The following is a 20,384-nucleotide window of genomic DNA, read 5'->3' as shown; positions in this document are numbered from 1 at the left end:
TATCAAATCAAACAATGCGGGTTCGAATCCCGCTGGCGACACGTTTTCGGAAAAAAATGAAATTATTCACTTGTCAATAAACGTAAAAAATAGTTCCGTCTTTTCCAAGTGGAAATGAATTCAAATGTTGGTTCAAGATAATAAATAGTTGACAAACAACTCTCCATTCCTGAATGGCAATACCACGGCGGGGGACACCAGAAATGGGCTTCACACATAGGACGTGATGAAGGATTGCAGATGACAATATTCAGCTGTGAACAACTATGAAAGACAAGACAATGACAATGGAAATAAATCATATGTACAACAACAAAACATAATAAAGCATATATGCTACTACATTAATCGTTCATATCCTTATTAAAATAGAGGTGCCGGTTTTCGCCCGACAAAAAGTAGCCGTTTTGCTGAGGTGCTGTTTTAGCCTGCACCAACTAAGCCCGTGATAGGGCTTCTCCAATACAAATCAGTGTCAAAAGTGAGCTCGTCGCCAAAAAACTCGGATTCTATTCCCGACATGGGTACAATGTGTGAAGCCCATTTCAGGTGTCCCTCGCCATGACATTGCTGGAATATTGCTAAAAGCGGCGTAAAACCATACTCATCCAATCTCATTAAAATCAGACCTTACCGCTACCGCTAAACAAAGATCTGAAGACATCCCATTGGGGGTCACGTCAGAACGATCTTTCATCTGACTAATCAGAGCTTCGCTTACCAGATTATAAAAGTGACAGTCGGAATGTGATCATGCAACCTCGAAAACTTTAAAACAGGGTATTCTGAACGATAGTTACGAGTGAAACAACAGAATCTATACCATCTATTAGCCATTCCAGAATGTTCTTTTGTTCAGGTTTCAAATTTATAATCGATAATTTGTCAAAATATGTTTCGAAGCGTAGTCGCCAATTTGAAATTAATGCCGTAAAGCACGAGAAAACTCCCTTCTGATTGGTCAATCCATTGGCCGGTCAAAGTTCGTGCAAGGTCGGTCTGACCTGACCCGTAATTGGATGTCCTCAGATCTTTGTTTAGCGGAAGCGAGAACTAAGATTTGATTTTAATGAGATTGATACTCACCCACTCACTAATTTCCAACCCCAAATGAAGTGTTACAGTAAACTACGTTTATAACGAACAGACGGATAAAACGAAATGTGTTTTGATCCCGTCCGTTTGCTGTATATTTTCTGTATATATGCTGCATATATGCTACGGTTATAACAAACTAAAATAAGTGCTCCATTTGAGTTCGTTACAACCGTAGTTTACTGTAGTTTGTCAATGTAAGTTAATGTGGAATTTGTTCGTCAGGCAATCACTGAAATGGGTATTAAATGGATTAGGAACATGTGACACAATTACGAAGTAAACAAGCAAAACATTGCTTACATAAATACCGCTCCTGTGAAATATATTACAGCCTGTGGATTAATATAAACATGTTAATGTTAAAACATTGCTTACATAAATACCGCTCCTGTGAAATATATTACAGCCTGTGGATTAATATAAACATGTTAATGTTAAAACATTGCTTACATAAATACCGCTCCTGTGAAATATATTACAGCCTGTGGATTAATATAAACATGTTAATGTTAAATGTATATATACACTTATGCATAAACTTTATCTTTAACCGCAAACCAAAGCTAGTGGTGTCCGAATATTTTATCCAAAACTGATTAGATACTATTATGACACTTAACTATTCAAATCTTTTACTATTGACAATAAAGTCATGGCCTAATTTAAGAATTACTATGCTGACGTCACAACTTCTATATACATTTAATTACATTATGATTGATATGTCTGTTATCAAATGATGTATTAATAGAGCGGCACATTAATTAAAAATATTTTATGTAGCGTTATTACGGCAATACAAAATATATGCAAGTAATTCATTAATATACCGGCCGGTACTTAAATATATTTTATGTAGCGTTATTATGGAAGTACAAAATATATGCAAGTGATTTATTAATATATCGGCACATTACTTAAATAAATTTTATGTAGCGTTATTATGGCAGTACAACATATATGTAAGTAATATATTAATATACCGGCACATTACTTAAATATATTTTATGTAGCATTATTATGGCAGTACAAAATATATGCAAGTGATTTATTAATATATCGGCACATCAATTAAAGATATTTTATGTAGCGTTATTATGGCAGTACAACATATGTGCAAGTGATTTATTAATATAACCGCACATTACTTAAATATAGTTTATGTAGCGTTTTTATGGCAGGAGTTAGTGAAACGATGACAGGGTGGACATTTTGAATTTAAGTATTAATAAATATGCGGGAGCTAGACAATAATTACTAAATTGTGATATTTACATGGAATATTATTGATTTACTAAATCAAAGTGAATAAAAAATATAATACAGGGTAAATATAAATCATCTTTTTATGCTCTAAACATGCATTAATACATAAGAAACATGGAAGACAAGATACAACAAGAAGTAGCTAGTATCATATCATATCATTGATGTAGCGGCCATAAAATTTCCGAGTCCCGTGATGGGATTCGAACCACGCACCTTCTGATCAGGGGTCGGACGCATTGTCCACGTGACCAAAGAGGTTAACCCCGTCAGCAAGCTGACAAGGTAAGGATGTCATCTGTGGAATGACTCCACGCCCTGCTACATACTCCCCCGTCAACAGAAGGCACGTCCCGGGCCGCATAGTAGGGTACTGAGGCTTATTTTGCTCAAATTTGATATGAACGTGCTCAGCCCCACGTTGGGCGCCAATGTAGCGGCCATAAAATTTCCGAGTCCCGTGATGGGATTCGATCCGCGAACCACGGACCTTCTGATCAGAGGTCGGACGCCTTGTCCACGTGACCAAAGAGGTTAAAAATGTCATCTGTGGGACGACTCCACGCCCTGCTACATCAGCAAACTGTACAAGTACTTTGTCACTATCAAACGTTGCGCTCATTCACAGTTCTGAAGTTATCCTTAAAATGTCGAATACGTTGGGCATTTAATTAAAATGTATCTCATCGTTGGAAATCGTTCATGATAATTCAAAAGATTCGAAGACATTCACGACCACACTAACATACATATTAGCAACATGTGTGTTCAGTATAGTGAAACATTTCATCTCCATTTGATTTGACTTTTGACTGAAATCCTGATCGATATAGTTTCTTGTTTGTTTGTTTCTTTGTTGTGTAACGCCACACTCAGCAATATTCCAGTTATATGACGACGGTCTGTAAATAATCGAGTCTGGACCAGACAATTCAGTGACTGACATCATGAGCATCGATCCACGCAATTGGAATACGATGACATGCATCAACCAAATCAGGGCGCCTGACCACCTGATCCCGTTAGTCGCCTCTTACGACATACATAGTCTTTTACGGCAAGAGTAGGTTCCTGAAGACCTTCTCTAACCCGGATCTTCACGGGACGTGAACGATTTAGAAACAATCTGCAAACATCTACCACATGGATGCTTATATCCTAACCTCGTTGTCCCACAGCTCCTCCAAATATGAGGTTTCGAAAGTGTAACTAAAAATAATCATATAAATTACACAATCATTTAAGAATTGACTTCAATGTGTTTGCGTTTATGGAGGTATAAACTTTAAATTGTGAAAACTTTAAATCCGCGTAACATACTAAAATGGTGAAAGGGACATGGAGGTGCCTGTTGAGATTTTCCGTGACATGCCACAATATATTGTATTCCACACTCATTGAAAGAAATCTATCGTGATAAAATAGTTGTATTAATTGTGAAATAGCAATACGAATAGCAATATTCATGCATGTCTATGTGTTGGTTTATCGCAGTTTTCCAGCTCTGTGAAGGCTATCTTTAAATAATCGAGCCTTGACCAGACAATCCAGTCATTAACACAAGCATCGATCAACGCAATTGAGATGGGCTCCTGAAGATCAATGCTAACCCGGATCTTCACCGGTTTTCGCGCATGTCGAAACATTCACAGTAAATGTCAGTTTCTAAGAACTAAGAAAATTCATGAGCTGACAAACGACACCCTTAACCGTGAGAGATTGGTGTAAATGTGTGTGACCCGTACTCACATATTCAGGTTACTAGGAACGCTAACTATGTGGTCTCGGTGCTTATCAGGGAGTGGCTGGTGTAGTTGAGCCGTTTTGTGAAAACTATAGGGTCAAGGGTGTTCAGGTGTACATTGTGATAAAAGCAAGAGAACGCACAATTGGAGGTTATGACATTCATTTTTTTCAGATATGGGGCCATCCCAGAAAATCCAATATGGTTCAAAACTCCATTATATCTCATGTGAACATTACCCACAACCTAAATATATTATGAAAAATGAACATTTTGGAATAGATTTACCCAACACTTCATCTGTAATGTAAATACATTTATCATAATAGAATATTTTTTTGATTGAGGTAATCTAAAATGTCGGAATATCGTTGACATAATTCATGAAGGCGAATTAACTATACCAATATTGTATGCTCATATGGTAAATACAATGACAACCGAATATTTAAAGAACACAATTTATATTTTTTATAATATGCTGTACATGGCTAATGGTTTTGGTTGGTTAGGTACAATTAAATGTCATTACAGTTGCCACCACATTTGCAAAGTGGTGTACCAATTAAATGTGCCACAACACAGTCACACCACGCTCTGCAGAGTGGGTCGAAGCTCATGATGTCAATCACTGGATTGTCTGGTCGAGACTCGATTATTTACGGACCGCCGTCATATAGCTGGAATATTGCTGAGTGCGGCGTTAAACAACAAACCAAACCAAAACCAAAAACAACTTACAACTACATCCCAGAAGTATGACTTGTGGTTGTGTAGTCCATAAAGGCCCATAGCCATGTGCTACTGGTTTTACCCATTCTCTCTCAGTTGGTGTGGAAAGGTCTATATCCTCCTCAAGAGATCGTCCCCAACAGTGGCCAGCTTGAAATGCAGCTCTTTTGACATGTTGGTACAAAGCACCTGATGTCGAGGAATGGAATCAATTGATCTCCCATTCTTAGTGAATGATTCTTTGCTTGAGTCATCAACTCCTGTACAGATACTGGCCCGATAATACATTAGAACCACAAAACGCTGAATAACTGGCATCATGTTCATAACATCAGGGTAGCCTAGTGGTTAAAGCGTTCGCTCGTCACGCCGAAGACCCGGGTTCGATTCCCGACATGGGTACAATGTGTGAAGCCCATTTCTGGTGTCCCCCGCCGTGATATTGCTGGAATATTGCTAAAAGCGGCGTAAAACCATACTCACTCACTCATAACATCATGTTTGGTTGGTACATCACCAATGAGATTGAAAACCTCTGTTGTTGCTTCATCATAAATATTCGATGTTTCCACGCCTGGAAAGAAAGATGTCTGGTCACAGCTCGAAGTGAACAGGCTTTCTCTGGTCCAGTTCTTAGTGAGTTCATATTTTCTCATCTAAATAGGCTTTCAATAAGTCACCATCAATTGATCATGTTCAGACAGCTAAAATTAGTCCAGAAATCATACTGCAGTGATATTTAGGGCTGCAAGACAAGACATTCCTCAATTTATCATTGGGAGATTGAATAGGACCATGTCCCGTCGTATAAATGAATGTTTGTCCAATCGTTAGGGTATGAACCATTATTGATCATGTCATCTCAAACGTTCATTTTTGACAACACACCCCTGTCGTCTTTCTTTGTTGTTTACACCCTTCCAATAACCCGCCAACATGTTCTGTTGATTGTCATGTTAAAGCATTTTTCTTATTTACCCATAGACATCACAAGATTCTAAAGCATTCGTAAATCCGTTACAACGGTTCAGTTTATTGTCAATTTATGTTAAATCCATTTGTAGTCCTCACAAATGATAGACACGACATGTTTTGGTGTGGGAAGTAACACATATTAATTGCATATCTGAACGCTTGATAATGCATATTGCATGACGATGACATATTGCACACAGTAGACATATGTTCAATATGAAGACACTACACGGATACTGACAAAGGTCAAGGCCATTCTTGGCACCTCCTGCCCTTAGACGGTTCATACGTTGGGGAATGTTAGACCCACTCGCCTTGGAGAGAAAACTATTGTTTGTGTCTCTGGTTCAGGGTGACGCTGTCGGCGATGCAACTCGTCCCATAGTTGTTGTAACGGCGTCGAATCTAGCGACGAATGGGGATATTTACATAGTATTTAAATACAAATATTGCTGTTACACGTGCTGTATGCGGTTTTTCATTGTCGTTCGTGGACCATGATTGGGACCACGTGGTGCTGTAGGATTCCATTACAATAGGATTGGGACTTTAAGTTGCCTGGCACCAGGTTTGTTCTACCGGTTTGGAAGTCCAACACCCGCATCCTTACGCTGCCACCAACAACTCTGTCGACCTCCCGATGTCCTTACACCCTGCCTTACTGGAGGAAGGTTACTTTGTTGGTACTATTTCGCGTGTCGTTTTTTATCGCCTGTTTTACGATATTTTTTTTACAAATTTTATTTTGGTCAAGCATTTGTGATTAAGTATGCTCTAAAGTATTCAAATCTGCAAAGATGCTACACTCACTTTATTTGCCCTTTAACAGCCAATCAACATGTTATCATGGTAGGAAGTCCGCATACAAGATGTCATCGGAGAGTGAGGATTCGCTGAGAGCTTTGTACTGGAATAGAGATTTGATGAAACTCTCGAGCACGACATTGTTCTTATATATGAACTACCTGTTATAATAGTTTGAACTTGACACACTAGAAAAAAACCACTTGAATTGAATTGACATGTTCCTTGGACAAATAAATCACTAGGTATACGGGGTAAAATTACAAGTAATGTAACTTTCCCCTCACCTTCTCTCATCGCTTCCAAACACAAATAGAGCATTCCTTGAACGACTAAATACACTACTACTAATGTTAATCTAGAATGGAAAGCACAATAGAATAAAAAAGAAGGTGCAAGTAGATCAATATTTAAGGGGATATTAAACATAGTTGTTACCGGGTCTTCTGCAAATATGAACATACCGTATTCGACGTAATGAACGCCCCACTCTAATAAGCGCCCACGGCAACATTTGCTAAGATATTGGCTAGTGAACAATCCTAATATCAACCCCTTCCGATTGATCAATGTACACAAGACTTATTTATTCACGTATAATACGCACTCATGTGTTATATGCACCCTTGATTATGGGCAATTAAATTCTGGAAAAATATATCTGTCGTACATAAACATTTCAGGCTGTCAGCATGAACCAAGAAAATTATCTCCAACTCTTAAAGGATGTATTTACCGACATGTGAAACATAAAAGATTAGTCAAACTCATACAAATATTGTCTTTTAGATTATTACAATTCATTCCCAAACATGGGTAGACGTGATTAAATGAGATTGGGAAGCAGTGTTCTGCAAAATACTTTCACGTAGTTAGAAATCCAGTTATTACAAATTTTACCATAACACATTGCGGCAAAAAGAAGGAATTTCATACTTTCATACTTTCATAGCATACTTTCTTCAACAAAATTGGTCTGTTGGTTGCCTCTTTGAGGCGCAACAACGATAAGAAAATCAATAAACAAACATTATTTATGACCCTATTGATAAGAAAGGAGGACTTTTCCAGTAATCATCTGATGATAATAGCACTCAGGTTACTTCCTTCTGGGTCAAGATAAGAGAATGAATGTCATAGTCGGACCCCGTGATACTCCGGGCTGTCGTTTATCATATGACAAGGGTTGGGTGAAAATAATTTTGCGGGACCTTATCACCAATCCACCAGGGTCACCAAAAGCTAGGCTGTAAGGTTGATCTAACCGACCACTGTTAATTGTTTTAACAAATACTGTCAACCATTAAAGGGGCACTAATCTCTGGCTTCTTCTCGGCTGTCTGACACTGGCCGCTGGGCTCACTAGCTGCCGTGAGTCAAATTTGCTCGTTAACGCAACTGAGCGTGACAAGAGACTGGGCTACCGCCTGCAAGGACAACTGAATAAACTTGGGGGCAATATTTGTTTTACGCATTTTTGAAACACTGGTTGGTTACCCGTCATCCCCTCCAACTGACTTTACTGCCTGAGGTACAGGCAGCTGACACTTGGCAAGAGCTACCTGACACACCTTATAACGAGGGGAAGCCACGACGATTCGATATGGACAAACGAGAACAGTTCGTGACAGGTGTTGATCTCGCGCGCATCAACAGCATGACAGAAAAAGCAAGTGCTGAACGTGAGGGTCGAGGTGACCCAGTTTCTGTTATCGATAATGTTGTATCAGAGTTAACCACGTTGTTTGTGAATACAGCTGGTGATGTGTTCGGTACTAAAAAAAACCAGCTCATAAGTTCAAGCCTAAAAATATCTTTCATAAATGTTATGACCAAGACTGTCGTAATATGAAAAGAATATACAGGAAAAAAAGAAGAAAATTTAAAGTTTCAAAAAACCCTCTAGATAAGGTTGTGTTACAACAAGTTAATAAATGATTACCCGGACGGGACTCAACCCCAAAAAGTAATAGAATCTGTACTTTACTAAGAAATTGTTATCCCAAATATAACATTAGTTAAGTTAATAAAGACTACAAAAGAATCTTAAAGAAAAAGTATTTAAACCATGTGCATTTTATGAAAGGCAAGTTTTCTTATATGGCCCGTCACGATGTGAAAGTTTTTTGGAAATATATTAAAGATAAACCTGGCCCTAGCTCCAAGAATGTCTCATTTGATGAACTTTATAATTACTTTAAAGACATTAATAGTGCTACAGATGAAAGTGGCTGTATTGTAACACAGCCAAACGACATTGATAATGATCTCAACAAAAGCTTTGACACTAAAGAAATAAAAGAAGCAATTAATAAACTTAAAGATAAGAAAGCATCAGGTATAGACATGATTGAAAATGAATATATTATTTCAACCAAATCTATTCTTTTAAAATTGTATTGCGAACTGTTTAATCTAATTTTAAAGACATGACATTTGCCTGAACCCTGGTTAATGGGAATGATCAAACCAATTTATAAGAAAACGGGGGTTGTTTCCAAACCAGAAAACTATAGACCAATAACCATTTTATCCTGCCTAGGGAAATTGTTTACAAGTGTTATTAATCTGCGTTTAACACGTTATGTTGAAAGTAATGAAATACTATCTGTAGCTCAAGCCGGATTCCGTAAAGGATACTCTACTGTTGATAATGTCTACGTTTTGAATAGTATCATTGAACTATTGAAATATTCAGGTAAAAAATTATTTTGTGTTTTTGTCGATTTTCAAAAAGCCTTTGATAATGTGTGGAGGAACGGACTGTGGCTTAAAGTTGTAAGCTATGGTATTTCAGGAAAAGTATTTACTCTTATAAGGAATATGTACAATGATATTAAGTCATGTATTTGTCTAAACGGTCAAATATCTGGTTTTTTTTAACTGTGATAATGGTGTCCGTTAAGGAGAAAATCTGTCGCCTTTGTTATTTGCTATCTTTTTGAACGACATAGAAAGCTATTTGCAATCTAATAATTGTGATGGTATCAACACTGGCACACTTAAACACTGAAATCATTTCTGATTGCGTGGATAATACGGTTACATTCCATTAGTGAGACACCCATTGTAAGACAGTGGAGTAAGTGGGATTAATTAAACAAACACAGCCAGTCTACCCACTTAACAATGGTCACAGCCCATGATTAGCGGATTAATTAATAAGAGTAGGCCAGTAATTCTGATTGAATATTCTCAGGAAATAAATGAGTTAGGAGCTAGTAGGAGCTTACTAAAAAAGTTGAGATTCATGTTTTGTTAAAACTTACTAATTACACATATGAATTCCCCCTAGTCTGTGAACACTTCATTCCAAACCCCAAGCACATTCAGTTCGCTTGCCTGATGGTCAGTCAGTATTCACGGCTGAATTGGAGGCAATTCATCATGCACTCAAACTCATACCGGAACTCCCGGAAGCAAAGGCAGTCGTCCTATCAGACTCGCTAAGTGCACTTCAGGCCATCAGTGGCAGAAACTCAAACTCCAGGCCAAACACAGTCAACAATATTCTATACGAATATACAAAACTATCGGACCAAGGGCAACAGGTGGAGCTGTGTTGGATCCCCTCTCACATAGATATTCATGGAAATGAAAAAGCAGACTCACTTGCGAAGCTAGCTCTAGACAAAGCGGATATACAGCCTATTCCCTTTAGTTAACTAGAGATAAAAAGCAAAATCAAAGCCTCCATAGCAGAAAGATGGCAAGCCGAATGGGACGCAAGTAAGATCGGCAGATGGCTATACAGAATTCAACCCAAGGTCCAACAAAAGCCAAACTCATACTCAAATGAAAGGAAAATTGAAATTGCTATCTCACGCCTCAGACTTGGTCACAGAAAGCACTATGGCAAGGTTTGTTCATCTTGCAATCAGGCTGAAACCATTGACCACGTGTTACTAGAATGTCAAGACCATGCCCCAGCCCGGTCTAGGTTAAAACAAGAATTGCAGTTAGATCCGCTATCTGTCATAGATCTCTTAAAGCCAAGAGATGCAATAGCGAAGGCCAAACTAACTCTATTTCTGAGAGACGGACAGCTGCTCGAACGTATATAAACAGAGCAGCCAAGGATAAAAATAAAATCATATCAATATAAGAAAATAGAAATCATATCAATGCAAAAACAGAAATTATGTGAACACCGAACTCACAATAGATATGTGAACCCTTCTTACAAACAGGAGTCCCAAAGAGGGACAGGTCAGCCGAAATTGCCTAGGCAGAAGGCGACCTCTTAAACACCTAATGCAACAACAACAACATAAACACTTCATGCACAATCACGGCAGGTTTGCAGCAGGTTGAGTTCATTACCAGTCAAAGAGGTACTCTCCAGGTCCTCTTTCAGGGACAAGAACAAAGTAAGACAAACTGGTACTCATTGGCGATGTACCGTTAAGACCTGCATTGGCATATGTACAACAGTTGGAAATTTTGTTAGAAATTTCACTGTACACAACCACCCACCACAAGCGGAATCCAGTTCCTTGGCAGCTTAAGGAAGAGAGCAAGAGAAGAACCAGCCACTCCCATGCCAGCCCTCTACAACGACGTCTTGAGACATGATCCGGAGGCTGCAGCTATATTTCCCTCCTTCAGCTCAGTCAGCATCACTGAATCATCGTCATCCTAATCTCTACAAGTTCATCTAAATCATCAAGAAGATTGAGAAATCTGAGAAGAACAAGCTATCTCAGTTAGACCTAGGTGCAGCTCCACCAGCAAGAAAGCGTGTGTACAAGGAGATTGACAATCGACTTTCCAGACTGAAGGATCAGCTATCCCAGGGTGTCAAGACACCACTCCAGTTCTTTGATGCTGGTGGCAAACATCTGAAGATTGATTAAGGTTGTGTCAGTGTGACAACCTCAATGTGAACTGTGATGTGAACTGTGATATTAACTTAAACTGAACTCTAAGTGGCGAATATGTTAAAACAATGGATTTAAGGGATGGATGAATTAAAATGTTGAATGAAATAAAGTAAAAGAGGGTATCAAGCATCTTGAGTCATTTCTTTTGTCTATAATAAGACAAGTCCATTTTCATGATAGGGGTTAATTACCTGATTAACATGTGCAACCAGGTATGTCATTGTTTTTTAAGGTGTCTCACAAATGGGCTGTCTTACTAATGGGAGAAGACCGATGATACGACTACTACTCTCTTGTTGTCATCCATGTTTTCTAGTATAACTCTACACTTGTGTATTTGTCGTCATTCACTTGATGCTCAATTAATGAATTTATTACAGGTATAATTAGTGGTAGCACCGCTCAGATTACCTGATAAAGATTCCCATTCGGCATTTCTTGTTTCGGGTAATTGTTCAATCTAAATCCAAGTGAGGTTAAATGTGTGTTATGTAATATGCACGTGGCAGCCCAGTAAGAGATGAATGATCATTTGATTTACTTTTTTTTGTAAATCAAATCTAGCCATCAAAGGATCAACAGAAAATACGTTGATTGATTAATCACTGTTATCTTTTACAGTGGATATGTCAAAGGAAAAGCAAAAGGAAGACACTCACATCATGGCCTGAAGTGCCGATGTAAAAACAACATACTTTGTTCAAAGGGTTAACCGGTAATACGTTGATTGTTTGCTCATGAATTGCTCATGTTAACCCAATGAATTTTTTTAAAGAACCGTGGACATTATGAAGATAGTTGTCATGTGGGCTTTCTCAGCTGACCTTCGAGACTTGACATCTATGCGAAACAACTGACACAAAATAAGTGATCTGTTGAGAGACACGTGACATCGAATTAGCTTCTTTATATAGCTGCAGATGTATGGAATATTGTTCCTTTATGTGGATATTCACGGAAACATTCCTCGAAAAAGGACGCTGCCTAAAAGTATACATATACTTTTGGTAACTAATGTTATATTTGGGATAACACTTTCTTAATAAGGTACAGATTCTAGTACTTTTTTGGGTTGAGTCCCGTCCGGGATTCGAACCCACACCTGCCAGGGTGAGGCACCTAATCGCCAGCACACAAAGACAGCGATCTAACTCACTCAGCCACCGAGGCTTCCACATACATGAAAGTCCGACAACTGGTAGTCTAGATCACGTACTTTGAGTACCCCCCTGACAAGTGTAAATTGGCACGGCTCCCATGGCCGAAAGCTATGAATACACAATGCCATTTAGAATGCATTGTGTCTCCCATAACTCTGTATTAAGTGGCCTAAGTAATAATTTTATGTTGTTTTATATATGTTTTAAAATTTTATACTGTATTACAGGGGTGAGACTCAAATTAACAATTGTCTGTCTGTTTCATGTTAAACTGAGACTTGATATCTCAGTGGGCTTGCACTATAACATCGGCATCCGGACATCCGGACTAGCAAAAACGCACGCACACACACACACACACACACACACACACACACACACACACACACACACACACACACACACACAAAAAACACACCAAAACAACAACCCCCAAAACGCTATATAAGTGAAACAATTTCGAATGCACGTTAAACCCAATTTCACCCCAACACCCATACGTTCAAATTAAAGGGATTTTCAACAAAAATGAAAATTATCATGTCATCTTGACCTGTTATCCAGGACCCATATGTATACAAACTACAATTTTAATGATTTACTCTCATAGGGGTGAAACCCGTGAAGGTAGAGATCCAGGGTAGAATAGATCTTCAGCAACCCATGCTTGTCGTAAAAGGCGACTAACGGGATCGGGTGGTCAGGCTCGCTGACTTGGTTGATGCATGTCATCGATCCCAATTGCGTGAATCGATGCTCATTATTTTAATCATCGGATTGTCTGGTCCAGACTCGATTATTTACAGACCGCCGTCATGTAGCTGGAATATTGCTGAGTGCGGCGTTAAACAACAAACCAACCAACCAACCAACTCAGAGGGATGAAGTTAGCAACAGATATTACTCTTCACATTTTCAGCGGGGTCGATATACCAATCGAACTTTAGACACCACCAAGTAGTTCTATCGAACAACTAAACTTGCCAAATCTCCCTTGACAGGAAGGAAATTGTTTTCGAATAACGTGACTTTTGTGGCTATGTGAAAACCTCATATGTTATGATGCCACTGGCATCTGTCTAACATCTATCCGCTGTTACCGTTATACCATATTTTTAATAATTGTTATTGATATCGTTCCGTAAAGCTTATGTATCATGGGAAGGATTAATGTTACACGTCATTTTGTTACGGCCTTCTCAAAATTTACAAACAATTTATTTATTCTTTGGCTACTACATACAAATCCAGGGTATAAGAAATTAAAACAAAGGTGGCAAAACAATTTCCCAAATCATAAAAGTCGATTCAGTTTGCAACGTATTCATATCCAAGTGCCGTTTTGACGCAGCTATCGTACTTTTGTTGAAACATGATTTGCATGTCATATGACCAATTGCTTTCTTTGAAAAACACAATGGGGATTGTGTCAAAACTTCTGAAAAGAATTGTTGATTTGTCGATAACATTGCATGTTGAATAAAATCCAAACGGCTATAGTCCGTAATTGTCATTATTGATATGAACGTATGCATAATTTTGTGACAAATATAATTTCTTTGAAAATCTCTTTTGCCAACATGACATTCATATTATTTGAAACAAACCACCACAACTTGATTTATGTAGGAGATAAAAGTACCGTGTTTGCAATGTAGAGATGGGTTACCTGTAAATTTAACCGCGTTTAATTGAGTTTGGAATAGATCGCGCATCTTTAGATCTACATTGGAAACACAGTAGGTTTATCTCCATAGTACCATGAAAAAGGTAAACATGAACTCTTTTGAGTAAAGCAGTATTGGTTCTGTTCAATGTTTTGAGTGGGTTGTCGTACTAAATTAAGAAAAGACTGATACCAGCATTTGAAAAAGTATGGCGATGTATATTGAACATTGTTCTTTTAAATCGTTACTGTCATTGTATGTGTGTAGCAGAGCTACGATGTTGACTGATAAGTTCGGGAATTGCTTAATAGTGAAATCGTTTGTATTAGACAAAACAACAATCGAAAAGAGCTTATCATGTTTACCCGCTTATTGTACTGTTATGTTACAGCGAAGCAATTTGCTTAATTGACTCGTGTTTTTGTATATATACCTCCATGACATCAGTGTCGAAATTATTGATAAATAACATATGCGTAAATGTACAAACGTTAAACGCGTATGGTTACCGGCTAGCGTCAGAAGATGCTAAATTCAGTCCGCGTACAGACTGGCCTTTACATGTAAAGCTAGTTGTTTTACGTGTACGTCTAGATATTTTACATTTTACGCTGGATTATTGCTCGACATACAGGGAAACAGGTAAGCTGAAGTGATCACTCGGCTCCAGATCGACTTGTAAATCTACTATCAGCCTTCTTTCTTATCGTTTCAGTTACGGAAACATTTCACATGAAACGATAACTTGATCTATTGACTTTATTTTCAACACTCGAATTGTACATTGTAACAAATTATATAAATTACATTACAATAATATTACATCATTGGATATTACGGGAATATGTTTGTGCTGTTTTGCACCTCATTTGATACAAATGAGTGAATACTTTGTGAAGCTGATCATAAAAGCATATTTACAGAGTAGGAATAAATAATAAAAAACCCAAACAACATTGCCACCTGGAAATGAAGTAAACAGTTTAAAATGTCAAGAAAGACAGTCACGTATAAAGTTGCTGTCAGCGTTACTATTAAATATTTTCTGCATAAATACTGAAGAAAAACGCATAAATACGTTTGACAAAAACAACAAAAGTACCTCAACGTTTCCAAATCTGCAAGAATACTGTTGTATAACATTTTGCAATGCACAACGATTGACTTAACTTTAAAGAAAGTTTCAACTTTCAGTGATATATATCTTCTTAGGAGAATTCGTTCTAATGCTACACAATTGTTTCAAATGCTTATGAATATACAGTAAAATCCAAATGATTTGAACAAAATGTGATGTTTTCAGCTTCAGCTTCCACAGTCTGACACTTTCAAAGAAGATGTCAATTAAGCCAAATGCATCTTGAGATAATTCTAGAGCATAACAGTACACTTTAAGCAGAAATGGCGCTGAGCAGTCTAAATATCTTTTTCATTATAACTGCCATTGCGGCCAAACTAAAAATATAATTAAAAACGGAAAGTATGTGCCGAGCTCCACTACTAACTACACTCATACCAATTATCATGATATTTTGAACAGAAATGGCTGAGTAATGTCTAAAAAACAGTTTCCATTTTCATTTTGGCCGTACTGCAAAGTTCAAATGAAGGCCAAACTTTTAAATATGGTCGACATATGTTGAGCCCAGCTGCTAACTACACATGATTTTCATTTCATTATATTTTCAAAAGAGCATGATTGGGTAATGGCCATGAATAGGATATTTTAATGTGGCTGCGTTGAGGCCATATTGAAAATCAGCTTCGAACCACTTGGACAAATTTAGGTGTCATGACTGCTGAAAAGAAGCATGTAAAGTTTTAGCTTTACCGGTCCAGTGGTTTCTGAGAAGATGCTTACGACGGATGACCCACGTTTTTCTTCTTATCCAATATGACAACTTTATTTGATTGCTGACCAAAATGCCTTGAACAAACTTAGTACTACATAAAATAGGTGCAGGCGGCAGAGCCTTTTTGAGAAGATTTAGTTTCAACTCAAAGATCCAATTTGATGCCTTGAGAAACCTCGAATCCCGTCATAGTAACATGAGTCATACTAACATTATAGTAACAGACGGAACGAAATGTCACTTCAATATACGAAGATGTACGCGTATAAACTTTATTTGCAAATGAATCAAACAATCATTAGATCGGTTATTTTGTATTTTGATAGATCAATGTGTTATGTATCTGTATCTCTGGCTCTTCTCTACATTGATGATTATATCATATTATTAGTTAGAAACAAAGGAGATAAAACTTCGATGCTATTGATCATGATTGATTCTTCATAAACTGCCACATTGAAACCTTTCTCAGGGTAACATATTAATCTAATTTTCTATCGAAGAGATAGATGATAAATAATAATGATAATGATATTTTCACTTCAAACAATAATGTATCTGAATTATTTATTTATATATATTCTTTATCTGCCGATTTATCACATGCCGATTTAGCACACTGAGATACCATGCCGCAGTTTAACATGAATACCCACTCAGACACAGTATAGTCCTTAATGACGAGCGCCAGACAGAGTTACAACAATTTAAGTACCATCTTTTAACGTCTTTTGGTATGACGCGGCCCCCCGGATCGAACTCCGGGCGGACGCTCTGCCACTAGACCTCGGAGGCGGTCCTCAGTGGCTGAAGGCAAACTGGACTGTCCCCAATGTAAAAAGTATTTAAAGCACAGGGCCTAGATTTTCGAAACGATCGTAGCCCTAAAATTATCGTAAAGTTATCGTAAGGAAATCGTAGGCTATCGTAGCCTATTTTCGAAACTATCGTAGCCCTGAGATATCTTAAGTTTATCGTAAATCTAAGATAGCTCCATACCTGTCGTAAGTATATTTTACCTTCATTCAAGATGACGGCATACTTTGCGATTTCATTTCATTTGTTGTTAAACTGTGTAATTCAAATTGACACTTCGAAAACACGAAGAACGCATCAAAGATTTCACGCTAGAAATGTTCTTAATCGTGACAGCGATCCACATAACTATTTAGTCGATAGCTTACAATATATTTCTATCCGAGTCCATGCTGAAGAAGTGTGAAACAACGTACCTTTTCGATAATTTGGGAAGGATAAAAACGGAAAGTGTAGGCAGGCTCAGGCTATAGTAATGACTGTGTCCTCAGGGGCAGCTAATCTTAGTTCATACTCTAACTGAGAGTGGTTTCCCTTTTTATTCGCCCGCCCGGAGACACCTTGCTCAATGTTACAGTTTTCAGAGTTCCGCTGTTATATTTTCTGGATCGCATGTGTGACAATGATTTAGCCTTTATTTTCGCATTTTATAAAATTATATTTATCTGCATGTGTGACCAAGTGCAAAACCATAAGCGTTTCGCATCAGGTTTTACATCTAAAACAGTGTGGAACGAGCGGTTTTAACAATTGAATATAACTATACAGTGTACTATTTATTGATTTAACAAGGAAATACATGTGATCAAATATGTGTATAGTATATTTGTAAAAAGAGTATATTTAATCTTTTTCTAGCAAAAGTAATTGTATTTTCTTCCGTTTAAAAACAACAGCTAGACTATCTATATTACTGACAGACAAATATTTGATAACAAGTGATTAAAAACTGTCTGTTGAACAACTGCATTCTTCAAAAACGGGGGATTAAGGCATATAGATGTTTCCATTAAATATAACAATTTATTGAAATTTTGACAGCAAAAGTTACGCACAAATTTTCGTATCGAAAAATCAAATAAAGAATGGGTTCCCATGCTCGTTCGGGTTTAAAATGTCGTCAAAAAGTATCATAGTTTGAACATTGACAATCAGTCAGTAACTCTATAACTGCACACATGAACTTGTCTACTCATTTTATTCACATCTCCTGTGTTATGTTTTTGGTAACAACTGTGACATTTCAACAACAATATCGACATTAAAAATCAGGTGGAATACTATATGTATATTTTAAAGAGGAATTAATTATGTTCTACTTGCTAGAGGTAAGCATGCTTTTTTTGGTTATGGAGTGGGCAGATCCACACTTGATAGTTGCTTGCCGATATAATATTATAGTTTCCCTCATTTCCTCTATCATCTGGAAGTTTTGTTAATTAAAACGGGTTTTTGAAAAGAAAGTATTAACGTTAAAACGCATCCTCGTTTACTAAAACCCGATGAAACACGTTAAATCTGTGTTTTATAAATCCTTTGGAAACACGTGTTCATTCATTGGTTAGCTGTAAATACGTAAAATGAGACGAGCTCCAGACGAAACTTGATTAAAAGGTTTGTGTTTTGAACAACCCCTCTCAATAATCTAAGAAACGGTGAACAATAAAGTATATTTTCTAATATATTATCTACAGAATAATTATCGTCTCATGAACATGTTTGTTGCCAATTGCCTAGAGCATAGAATTCATCAAATTTATAACAAAATAATATTCAATGTTTTAGAAGAGTAAGTATTTTAATTAGTTGTTTCTCCAACTACTGAAACAGCTCGACGAGGTGGGTCAGGATTTTTTCCAGGTGAGCCCATGGGTCCAATTAGGGACAGAATCACTGGAAGAAGAAACACTGCATGCAGCATACCGAACAACATGACCGTGAGCATTATGTTGAAGAAGGATTTGAAGATGTAGGACTCAGAAAAAACCAGGACGATGACACCAAGAAAGGAGGAGATGGCACCATTTAGTATGGGACCAGAGGCATGGACAATCGCATATTTGGCTTTTTCATGACGAGTGCTGCCTGTCCCCAGCATGAAGGCCGAACAGACGTGGACGCTGAAATCAACCGAGAAGCCGACAGACATAATGAGATGGATCATGGTGATCGAGCTAAGACTAAGATCCCAGAAGTACAGGAAGCCGAATATCCCGACCAGAATGGATACAATGTTGAGAACAACTAGTATTATCATGAGGGGGTGTGGCATGAAGATAATCGTGACCACCGTCATGACGACAAGAGCTACCCCCACCGTCTGAAGAGTGCTGGGCAGGATGGCGATGTACTGCTCGAAGAAAATGAAGGCAGGGTAGTAAGTGTAAACTGACAAGGGAGAGCTATCGGCCAGCTCTCGCATCCGAGTCATCACTCTAGCCTGCTCATTTGAGTCCTTGATATCATCAGAGAACAGGTAACAGCGACTCGCAATGATATGCCCACCGTTACCGTCAAAAGCCACGTCGTTTTTGAATGTTGGTGTAATATTCAGAAAGATGTGCACTCCTGATACAAAATTTGTTTCACTCCTGTTGTCAAAATATGGAGAGTTTATGTAATTAGTCAACCAACAAATGGATGATTGTGAATTTACTTCACTATCTGTTTGTGCATCAGCAAGCAATTTGTTAATATGTGCTATTGTTTCTTTGTTCAAATAGTTGGTCGAGTCTTCAAATATGAAAGGAATTGGGAAAGTATTGGGAAAGTACGTGTCTTTGGTATCAGTATAGGAATAGAAATGGGAGGATGGTGAAACCAGATTCTTTAAATCAAGACCTTGCTTCAGGTTCACAACACCATATATCGCGACACCAAGGTATGCTAAAAACACAACTATGACTGTTATTTTACCAACAACATGAAGGAGTATGACTGGGAGTATTTTTCTTGGACCAGTCTCGCATATGCTTTCATCCTGCCCCCTTTTAGTAGGAGGTGCTCCTCCACATAAGTACACTTGGAAAAATGTTTTCTTCTCCTTCTTGTAGTCCTTCCGACTCTTCACCCTCAGGCAGGTCAGGCAGTGGCGCTTTTCCTCTACCCGGCGTCCGTGAAGACTCAGACAGGGTGCGAAGAAGAAGCACTGGTACAGGTAGGAGAAGATGACGGCCACTCCTGGGAGAACATATATGGCATCATTTGTAGAACGATACACAGTCAGTATATGAAATAGCATAATTTAATAAAAAATCTGTACATGTATATTAAATGGAATACTGATCTTCTATGTTAGCATTGCCATGATGGAAATAACTCCCTCCCTCACATTATGAATTATAATTCCACCCCCATTCATTCATTCATTCATTCATTCATTCATT

At 37.9% G+C, this 20,384-nt stretch overlaps 1 protein-coding gene across 5 annotated transcripts in view; it reads right to left on the bottom strand.

Annotated features, from left to right (window-relative positions):
• Window positions 1-15,086: 15,086 nt before the first annotated feature.
• The window catches only part of LOC139474947 (patched domain-containing protein 3-like), a 63,548-nt gene continuing 58,250 nt past the window's right edge, over window positions 15,087-20,384 (bottom strand). For all 5 annotated transcript variants that reach the window (XM_071258145.1, XM_071258148.1, XM_071258146.1 and 2 more), the window contains exon 5: window positions 15,087-20,178. In XM_071258145.1, coding sequence (XP_071114246.1) covers window positions 18,797-20,178 — 1,382 coding nt within the window. In that variant the 3' untranslated portion in view covers window positions 15,087-18,796. The remainder of the gene's footprint in view (window positions 20,179-20,384) is intronic.

Source organism: Haliotis cracherodii, unplaced genomic scaffold, assembly GCF_022045235.1.
Source record: "Haliotis cracherodii isolate W230 unplaced genomic scaffold, xgHalCrac1.p SCAF_3, whole genome shotgun sequence".
Classification (NCBI taxonomy): Eukaryota; Metazoa; Mollusca; class Gastropoda; order Lepetellida; family Haliotidae; genus Haliotis; species Haliotis cracherodii.
This window is presented reverse-complemented; position numbering and strand designations above follow the sequence as displayed.